Source organism: Spinacia oleracea, chromosome 4 (genome assembly GCF_020520425.1).
Source record: "Spinacia oleracea cultivar Varoflay chromosome 4, BTI_SOV_V1, whole genome shotgun sequence".
Taxonomy (NCBI): Eukaryota; Viridiplantae; Streptophyta; class Magnoliopsida; order Caryophyllales; family Amaranthaceae; genus Spinacia; species Spinacia oleracea.
Window position 1 is genome coordinate 185,631,485 of NC_079490.1, and position 10,820 is coordinate 185,642,304.

At 34.6% G+C, this 10,820-nt stretch overlaps 2 protein-coding genes across 2 annotated transcripts; both read right to left on the bottom strand.

The window, feature by feature from the left end:
- Positions 1-1,363: 1,363 nt before the first annotated feature.
- On the bottom strand, positions 1,364-2,254 carry LOC110775846 (uncharacterized). Its single transcript, XM_021980440.2, has one exon. It carries the CDS (start codon positions 2,143-2,145, stop codon positions 1,528-1,530), a length of 618 nt encoding a protein of 205 aa, XP_021836132.1. The 5' UTR covers positions 2,146-2,254; the 3' UTR covers positions 1,364-1,527.
- Positions 2,255-7,507: 5,253 nt separating this feature from the next.
- Positions 7,508-7,972, bottom strand: LOC110775841 (uncharacterized). The gene has a single exon (XM_021980436.1). The coding sequence runs from the start codon at positions 7,970-7,972 to the stop codon at positions 7,508-7,510; it is 465 nt and encodes a 154-aa protein (XP_021836128.1).
- Positions 7,973-10,820: the final 2,848 nt, after the last annotated feature.

Below are 10,820 nucleotides of genomic sequence, written 5' to 3' on the forward strand. Positions count from 1 at the left end.
TTCTTAACAAAATCGTTACTACTTTAAATTAGCGATCGATTGAATCGAAGTTTCGGAACTTTTATCAAATCCCCCGCTATGAAGATCAACTAGAAGTCAAGAACATCAATTTTGTATTGTAGTTTTAGAATTTTGTTCATTTTTTTTTGTCACATACAAAAACTGCTTCCCGATGGTTGGAGTATGAAAGTGGGGTTTTAATACTTTTATTTTATTGTAAAACTAATTTTAATTAAAAAAAATAAAAACTAAAAAAGTCAGCATAATTAACGGTTCTGATGAGTCAACAAAAATAGAAGGATGAGATTCAATTTATTATGGTGGCTACCATTTTAGTGCAGCTATTACAAAATCTTCCCATCTTAATATATATTTTCAAAATATTAATATTTTTATAAATTTTATAATATGTAGTTAAAGATATTGGTGGTCAAAATTGTGCATTGGCAAGCGTGTCCAGTCAAAACGGTGCGAGTATTAAGGGACGGAGGGAGTATTTGATGGTTAGGTATATGGAGAGTGTAACACTTAAATGTTTGACTAGACCTGCCCAATTATCAGGTTTAGGTTTAGGCTTCATTCTGTTAGGCTTATTTTGTTTGAACTTATATTATTTGAACTAATATGAACTTGTCTGAATTTATCTGAAATCATATGCACTTATTTTACCCAAAAAAAATTTATTTTGTCTGAAATAAACTTATTTGTGTGTGAAAATGTATGAAAAACTTACTCTGTATTTGTTCTAAATTTATCTAAACGTAACTGAACTTATTTGAATTTAAATGTCCCTGATTACTTGCACCGTTTCTATAAATGGTAAAATTTTATTAATATTATATCAACTACCTCCTTCACATGTCACTTTATGGTCCCATGCACTCTCTCCCCTACCCCCTTACCCCCATTAAAAAGTTGACACATATCCCTATCTATATTAAAAAAATATCTCACTATCAACTACCATCTAATTAAATAATAAGTCAATTACTTTGTATTAAATTTTGTGCCGGTCAAACCGATTCAAATATTCTGGGACGGAGGGAGTAGCTTAGTAATTTTAAAACTTTTAGAAGAACCCTCTAACAAATTTCACATAAAAGCCCCTAAAAACAAAAGACTCAATAAGGATCCTTCCTAAATTAAGGGAACAAGTTAATTGGCCAACTATGTTTGAATTCACTTTATCCGTAGCTTACCACTTTACTCAAAGGTACAACATTCGCCAACTTAAACAAATTCCCCCATCAAAGGAAAGAAGCTTAGTTCCAATTAAGTTATACTACTCCGTACAAAATTTTATTTCTTCTTTTTAAAGGAAAATTATTTACAATTCTCAATCTTATAGACTAAGGAAAAAATATTGCGCATGAAAATAAAATACTACAATTTCTTTTTTAATTAATGTCATAATTCCATACAATACAAAGTTCTAAAAAAGAAAAACCTATATAATATTTTGCTACTTTGCTTTGCAAATTAGCAACAACAAAAATTTTCAAATGTGTTCAAAAAACAAGTTTAACCCTATTTTTGTTGCCTAAGTTGAGAATAGAAGTTCTTGATAAAATCCTCAGCAGCTTGATCAACATGCTTGTTGTTGTTGTTTTGATCCATATCCCGTACCGGAAACGGCGAATCCGTAATCCTTAGCTGCCGGACCGCCGGACTCCGACCGGGAAATGCCGGCGAAGCGGCGGCTGAAAAACCACCACCAATAGTTTCTTCATTACGTAACATCATTTCTAACACGTTATTTACATCTTCTAGACTAACATTATTTTCACCACCTTGTAAAGGGGAGGGCATGTAAAAACATTGATCTTTATTATTAATATTGTTTTGTTGACGGTGGTTTTTTCTTTTGTTGGTGAAGTAGTGGCGGTACGACGGAGTGTTGCTGCAACTAAACTCGTACTCCTCATGGCCACCACCAACGCCGCCACCGCCTTGGGAGGCAAACAAGTGGTTGTCGAGGTGGAACATTATGTTTCCTAGGGCTTTTCCGGCGAGTTTGCCACGCTTCATCATCATGTTGAGATCCATGAGTAGTTTTCTCTTGCATAAGCCTTTCTTTATCATGAAGATAGCCACTCTTACTATTTTCCACACTTTCTTTGATATTCCTACTATTTTTGGGTCCATTTTTAATTACTTTCTATTTATGGTAAGAGAAGAAATTTTGTGTTTGTAAGAGATGAAAAAAGATTGAAAATTTAGAAGACAAGGGTTTTGTGTTATGAGAAGGAGAAGGAAGAAGAGTGGGGTTATATATAGGAGGAAAAAGCTAGCTAGGTTTATTTATTAATTTAATAATTAATTGTAGGAAATGTTAAAATAAAATGTTAAAATATTGAGTACTTTTGATTGTGGGAGGGTGAGTAGAAGTTTCATTTTTTTCCTAACTTGCACTAGTACTACTACTTTTTTTTCCTTTAATGAATAATATTAAATTAACATTAATTAATAAATTAATAGAGACATGTTTCACGTAATGAATTGTTTTGTAGCTAGTAAGGTTTTAACGCCTTTTTTGAGTTTATATAAAAAAAATTGTATGAGCTTAGTAGTACACCGTACAACTTATTGTATCGTAACTAGAAATGTATTTGTAAATGAATCTACGCATGCATTTGCAATCAATTACTCCGTAATAATTCAAGTAAATAAATTTGGTCAACACTTTTAAACTTCAAATGTATCAAATTATTTATGCTAGTTATCGAGTAAATTAACACTATAAAAATTTGTATTTTTTATAACAATCTAATAACGACGGGTCAAAAATTTCCGTCGCAAAAACCTTTTGCGACGAGAATAAAAACCAAACAAAGACGGGAATAAGTGTAGCAAATGTATTTTAGGACGGGTTAACGACGGAATTTTCCATTAACGACGACCCCGTTTATGACGGGTTAACGACAGGAAATCTCGTCGTTAATCAGCCATTATTGGCCTTTCGCGATGAGATTTTCCGTCTTTAATGGTACAATTTCTTGTAGTGTAAGGATACTATAAGAATCCGAATGTACATAAAAAAAAGCTATAGTATATATATAATTAGAGTAACGATTAAATTAGGAGACGCTAGCTCAATAAAAGTAATAAAAAACTTTATATCTGGAGGTTGTGCATTGTTTTAATTATGTGTATTAATAAACACTACAAAAAATTGTACCATTAACGACGAGAAATTTCGTCGCTAAAGGTCAATAATCGTTGAATAATGACGGGATTTCTTGTAGTGAACCCGTCATAAAAGGGGGCCATCATTAATGGAAAATTCCGTCGTAAAAGACATTTGCGACGGTAGTTTCCGTCTTTGTTTTGTTGTTAGCCCCGTCTAAAAAGGATTTTACGACGAAATTTTTTACCCGTCGTAATTAGGTTGTCGTTAATGATACAAATTATTATTGTGAAATGAAGTACATATATATATATACTACCCCGTTGATCTCCCCACCAACTTTAATTTTGAGAAATGTGAACAATAGTACTAATTCAATAATATTACAATGTTGTTGGTGTGTGGTGTCAAGAATCTAGAGATACATGCTAGGAGTATTGCCTTTACTTTACTTTGCTACGGGGTTTTGAGACTGATTAATTGCTTGACGTGGTGGAGTTTGTGATCCATGGTTGAAGATACAAAGTGAACATGATTTTGTAAATATATAATCGCATGCAGGATGGCAACGGGTAGGATCTGGACCGGATCCTCTAGGATCCAGATCCAGATCCGTTTTTTAGGCGAGGATCCAGATCCTACCCGGATCCGCTGGGTAATTAAATTGAGGATCCAGATCCAGACACTACAAGAAATTGTACTATTAGCGACGGGAAATCCCGTCGCGAAAGGCCAATAATCATTGATTAATGACGGGATTTCCTGTCGCGAACCCGTCATAAAAGGGGGCCGTCGTAAATAGGAATCCCGTCGTAAATTCGTCGTAAACCCGTCGTAAAAGACATTTGCGACGGTTATTCCCGTCCTTGTTTGGTTGTTAGCCCCGTCGCAAAAGGCTTTTGCGACGGGATTTTTGACCCGTCGTAAATAGGTTGTCGTTTAAGATACATATTCTTGTAGTGAGATCCGATGGATCCTACGGATCCGGGTCCAAAACGGATCCAAAACGGATCCTAACTTATTTTTTCATCAAACGACCCTAATTTTCATTTTAACCTTAAAACATAGTTTAATAACTTCAATAACAACGCTATTTGTCCATACAAGCATTCACTAAAATTAAATTTTACAAATCCAACATAAATAATATTAAAAGTTCAACAAAGTTCAATAATGCTACAATTCTTACGTCTTTATTTTTATATTTTAATTTTTTTATTTATAAAAACGGGTAAACGGATCCGGATCCGGGTAATGACTTAGGACCCGATCCGGATCCGTTTTTAAAACCAAGGATCCAGATCCTACCCGGATCCGTCGGGTCCAAAAATTAAGGATCCAGATCCGTTGAAAACGGATCTGGATCCATGGATCTGGATCGGGTCCATTACCCACTGTCATCCCTACTTGTGGTCCAAAAGAGTAACGTAAAGGGCAGCCCATTTTAAAAAATGTTTTTCGATGATGACAACTCGTAACATATTTTATTTACTAAAGTCATGGAGAGAGGTAATTAATTAAAGTTAGCACGTACTTCTCCTTCTCAGGTTGTTAAATGACGCGTTATAGTTTTGTACAATAAGATCGCCCTAAACCATAATAAGCGTTATTCATACCCTGCAGTGGCGGAACCAGAAAATGTATTTGGGGTGTCGGTATTGGATATCGAGAATTTTTAGAGTGTTGTGTCTGGTGATGTTGTTCCTAGGTTTTGGTTGATGACACAAATATTGCAAACTTCCTGATTGTGGTTGCTAATGACTTTGAATAGGTAAGTGCCTGAGTTCCTATTAGGATAAGAACTTGAATCAGATGTTGAAGTTCCTGATTTACACTTGGAACAGCTACTGGAGTTCCTGAGCTGGAAGCAGTATCAATTCTAGTTCTGAAGTCACAAGAGGAGCAACACATTTTACATATCAAGAGTTCTTCATGCCCACAAGAACAATTACAGACTCATAGCCACGAGTTCCTATGTTAGCCGGAGAGGAACTCATCACTGTTCCAGAGCTGAAAAAATTGAAGCTTCTGAGTTGTAAGCTCCAAGAAAGGGAAAACGTAAATATCTAGGTAGATTACTTTGCTTAGATTTTATGTAAATTATTAATGTGCTAAATGGTATACAAGGAACATGGGAACTTGGATTTACTTTGTTTAATTATCGAATATTTGGCATCAAAGTTCTAAAGGAAATTATTCTGTCAAAATCAATATCTTTTCTTTAATAAAAATCGGATTTTCTTTAACAAGTTTATCTTTTAAAATAAAACAGTCTAACTTTCCTAAAACTTCTCCTAATTATTTTGATAACTTAACAAACTGTTTTTAAAGAAAACTAAAGTGATTGACTTGGTCTAAACCACGATAAGTGATTGAGGAAGTTAAGGGAGAAGTGGTCTTCCCTTGTTCCTCAAGTCAAGGGACGTGGAAACCTAAGCTTCTGTTAGTTGGCAGTTGAGTCCTTGAAGGGAACAAACCCTAAGGACAAAACTCTATAAAAGGCCAAAACGTTTTTGTGAAAAATACACAAACAATCTAAGAGTTTTTGCTTTCCTGAAAACGTATTATCAAAGATTTTCTAAAATCAGTTTGTGTCTTAGTCAATTCAAAGTTCCTAAGTTCCTTATATAAAAAAGCATTATTAATATCTAGAGGTTTCTAAACACGAATTGTATTTTCTGATTAGAGAGGATAGAGTTATCCTGTTTAGACTTAGAGTTTAAGTCTGAGAGAAAGAGAAGAAGAAAGAGTTGTAATCTGAGTAGATTACTGTGAGGAACACAAGTTTGAGAGGAACTTGTGTTAGAGTGTTATTGTAATCGAGGCATTACCATAATAAAAAGGAATTCTCTTCTTGATTAGTGTCAAGAAGTTTTCACAATTGTCATTTCTATCTTTCCTATTCTCGAATCCTTTATAATTTTCTAAGTTCCGCAAGAAACTTTATCAAAGTTCCAATTACAATTCACCCCCCGCCTCTTGTGCGTGTTCCTACTGAAATATCAGGTGATCTTCCACAACACACAATATATATTAAGAAAAATATATCATCCTAAAATAATAAATATTCATATTACAATAAAATACCTTCAAAATTATTACGGAGTACAATTATTCTCTATGGGTTTCATATGTGCGGTGAAAAGAATCACATAATTTAAGTGAGCAAGTATTTAAATAACTGATCTGTGATTTGAATTGAATTTGGATGGGTGGTTTGTTATTCAAAACTCTAAGAAACTGGTTGTTTCTAAAGACTGGTCTCTTAGGATTATTCACATAATTATGCGGTTTTTTTTAGTATCACCTAAGAGATCAGTTCTAGATTATAACTGGTCTCTTACCTCTCAGCTATAAATTTTTTTCTTCAATTTTCCTTTGGGGGTCGGTGAACCCCCTTGCACGGTTGCACCCACATGGCTCTGCCACTGATACCATATTACCATGTTTCTCATTCGCCCTAAACCACTGGTTTATGGTTGGTTGATACTTGATAGGATTATTCCTGCTCTCTGATTGGTCATGACAGCAGAGCATTTATCACCTATATATGTTGCTTATCTATTTTCTAGCTAGCTTACTTCATTTATTCTGTAATAGCTTGAACTCTAAGCAATTCTCTCTAATTTTATTTCCTCTCTTAATAGCTTCGTTTATGTCTACTAAGTACCATATTTGTGTGTTCTTCATATCCGTTGTATTCGCAATTGACAATGTTGATTTTTCAATATATTCCCACCTCCTATAATCTATCTACATACTACTTCGTGTAGATAAGACAATACGTTAGATAAACAGATGATCAATATATACATGCATGTCACTATATAAAATACGTACTATATTGCACATATACATGAAAAAAATTGACCCCTCTAAAAGTTTTAGCATAATGCTTGTTCCTAGACGTACGGACATCGTCATATTTCAGGAAACGGACGAACATATATATTCACCATCACTGTTTCCTAACTTGTATTACCATTTACAGCAACATATATTATACGTACTCGATCTTGTACAACATTCAACAACACGTACTACATACTACGTTACTGTTTCCCTCGTGAGACGGGTCTCCTAATACACTTTTCCTTTTTCTTCTTACCATTGAAAAACACACTACTGCTACTACCACTACAAAAAAATGTACCATTAATGACGGGAAATCAATTGTTGATTAATGACGGGATTTTATGTCGCGAACCCGTCATAAAATGGGGCCGTCGTTAATGGAAAATCCCGTCGTAAAAGACTTTTACGACAGTTGTTTCCGTATTTGTTTGGTTGTTAGCCCCGTCGCAAAAGGCTCCGTCGTAATTAAATTGTCGTTAAAGATACAAATTCTTGTAGTGTTCCGTGTTCGTAAGTAATTACGTACTAGTAGTAGTTTTGCTCCTTAAGTTGCGAGTAAAACCTCTTAATAAACTCCTCCGCAGCCTCATCCACACGTTGATCATCAAAATCTTCCTCATTTTGCAACGGAAATGGAGAATCTGTTACCCTAATTTTGCTAGAAAACACCGTATCCAACACCTTGTTAATAGCCTCCAAATTAATATCACCACCGTCGTCAATAATTTCCGGCGAGGGCCCGTAATAGTAGTAGCTTTGGTGGTGGTGGCTTTTCTTCTTGTTGGTGAAGTAATGGTGGTATAAAGGGGTGTTACTACAGCTGAACTCGTACTCTTGAAAGGCGTCACCACCACCGACGAAACCGCCGTGAGTGGTGGAGACTTTGCCGGTAAACACCGTCTTTCCTCGCTTCATCATCATGTTAAGGTTAAGAAGTAATTTCTTCTTGGAAATCCCTTTTCTTAGCATGAACAAGGCTAGTTTTACCATGTTGCGTATCTTTTTTGTTATTATTGGTAGGTTTTGCTCCATCTTAATTTTGTTTGAGTTTTTCGAGTTTGAAATTTTGTTTGAAAGAGTTGTATGTGTTTATGGTCGAAAGACGGTTTTTGGCATGGTGGAAAGAGAAAGGGGAGAGGGTATGTGTATTTATATAGGAAGAAAAAATGAATTAATTAAGCTTAATTATGTTAATTAAGTTAATGGAGTTTCCAATTATTGTAGATTAGTACTCATTATATCTCTTAATATTCGCACCGTTTTTACTTTTTACACTATTCACATAATTTATTTTGACCCTATTTTATTTCTAGTATATTAAATAAATGTTAGTATATAATATATTGTTGGTTTCATCTTAATATATGTTTTGAAGATATTAATATTTTTATAAGTTTTTATAATATATAGTTAAAAATATTAATGGTTAAAGTTGTACATTAACAAACGTGTTCAGTTAAAACAATGCGAGTATTAAGGAACAGAAAGAGGAAGTAGTGTATAAACAAAGGTTGTCAATCTTGTCACACAATGGCACTACTATGCACCTTTAAGGCATCAAGACAAAAAAGTTTCATTTATTTCCATCATTTTCACCTTTAACTTAACTAGCTTTATTTTCAAATAATAAATTATATTTGCTACACGATTGGTGAGTCAATTAGGCTGAAATTATTGGAGTGTACCCCGATTGGTAACCCGGCCTCTCAAACTCAAGATTAATATAAGTAACAATAAAAGTTATTAAAGAAGCTTTTTTACATTGCATTAAGGGGGATTAATTTGTTAAAATTTAATTAATTAACGCACAAGTTCTAAGTATGCTTTTCTAGAAGGAAATCAGGTTAAAATAATGACTTCATATCAATACATTTTTTGGTGCAAACTTAATATCAATGCATGGTGTTATTGGTTATTTTTCTTGCGAATGAGATACATGCCGGAGTAATACAACAAATGAGGGTTAAGGGATTCGAACATGATATCTATCATGCACATACCCTTAATGTTAACCATTAGATCAAGACCTCATTTGTATACATAGTGTTATTATAGGCAACCTACTAGACGTACGTATACGTAGTGAACTAGTGATGGACAGCTCAGCTGGTTAGAGCTTTTATCCCGGTTTCAGGTGATCCTAGGATCAATTCTCATCCCTGCCCTTGTGGCTCATTCACACCAAAAAAAAAAACCTACTAGACGTACATATTTGTCGAGTTGGTTGATACAATACATATTACTTGGTCGTGCGTGCACGTATTTCATATTGAAGACTAAAAAGCAGGTGACAAACTCTCGTTTCTCAGTCGAGCAGGCAGACTATCGTTTTATAAAAGCTATCAATTACTATGTGCTTGTTAAATGAGATACTAAGTAATGTCTTGGCCCAATGAAAAGGATTACATCTTTCAACCAAAAAGTTGAAGATTCAATCCCATTATGGTCATCTTGAAGGAGAGTTCCCTTACCATTACCTCCATTCTCAAAATGTTTAGCCTGTTGGCACAGATCGGGCTATTTAACCCGTGCGAAATTCCGGCTTGATATAGCGCTTCATCTTATCTTCAAAAAGCAAATTTTTATACGAGATAGATATATGGATGAGTTATATCATAAATTCATAGCTAGCTATGGTAAATACATTGAATTTGCTAGTTCAATTCGATCATGGTAAGTCCTTTATTTGCTTTACATATCCCAAAAAATACCAAAGTAGAATTATTTGCTTTACATGTCCCAAAAAATACACGTACTGATCGAATACTGATGATCAAGGATTCAAAGTGACAGCTGTAAATTTGAATGTGATTCTCCTATTTGTACGTTGTACTTCATTGTTAAGTATTTCGATCTCCAATCAAATTTCCAGAAAAAGTAAAGGGCCTAGATGATCATTTTGTAGAGAATTTGACAAGTGTAAAAAGGAGAATAAGTAGTAGTTTAATCTAAGAACTCTTGCCTATCTAGAATCAAATAATTCCTATATGATTTAGGCTTTAAAGGGATTAATGGATAAGGCAAGCAATAAAGTCATTAGTACTGAGGGAGTGAGGGTATGTGTATGATAACTCAGAGGTTTGAAATGTCAATTTTCATTTATAATTTATGAATTAATTATTGTATTTGCAGCTTATTTGCACTATAAAAATAAAACAGAAAAAGAGTTGTCATATACGGCCCCCTGGATATTGTAGGTATAAATAATTACTACTGAGGGTATGTGCATGATCGATAACTCATATCAAGCAATGCCTTGGCCTAGTGGAAAGGATTCCACCTTCCAACCAAAAGGTTGGGGGTTCAATCCCCACTAGGGGCACTTTGAGGGAGGGTTCCCCTTACCATCCCCCCCCCCTCCACACTCTCAAAGTGTCTAGCCTGTTAACTAGTTGACCAGTGCGGGGTTCCGATCCGGTGGGGCACTTCATCTTACTTTTAAAAAAAATGATCGATAACTCATAGGTTTGGAATCTCAATATTCATTTATAATTTATTAATTATTATATTTTCGACTTATTTACACCATGAAAATAAAACAGGAAAAGAGTGGTCATATACTCCCCCCAGTTATCGTAGGTACACTACAAGAACTTGTACCATTAACGATTGAAAATTCCGTCGCTAAAAGCCAATAATCGTTGATTAATGACGGGAATTCCTGTCACAAACCCGTCATAAAAGGGGGCCGTTATTAATGGAAAATCTCGTCGTTAACCCATCGTAAAAAACATTTGCGACGGTTGTTCCCGTCTTTGTTTGGTTGTTAGCCCCTTTTGCGAAGGAATTTTTAAACCGTCGGTTATTAGGTTGTTTTTAAAGATACAAAATCTTATAC

Coding starts and splice junctions, on each gene's coding strand:
- LOC110775846 (XM_021980440.2), bottom strand. CDS start 2,145: ATGGACCCAAAAATAGTAGGAATATCAAAGAAAGTGTGGAAAATAGTA.
- LOC110775841 (XM_021980436.1), bottom strand. CDS start 7,972: ATGGTAAAACTAGCCTTGTTCATGCTAAGAAAAGGGATTTCCAAGAAG.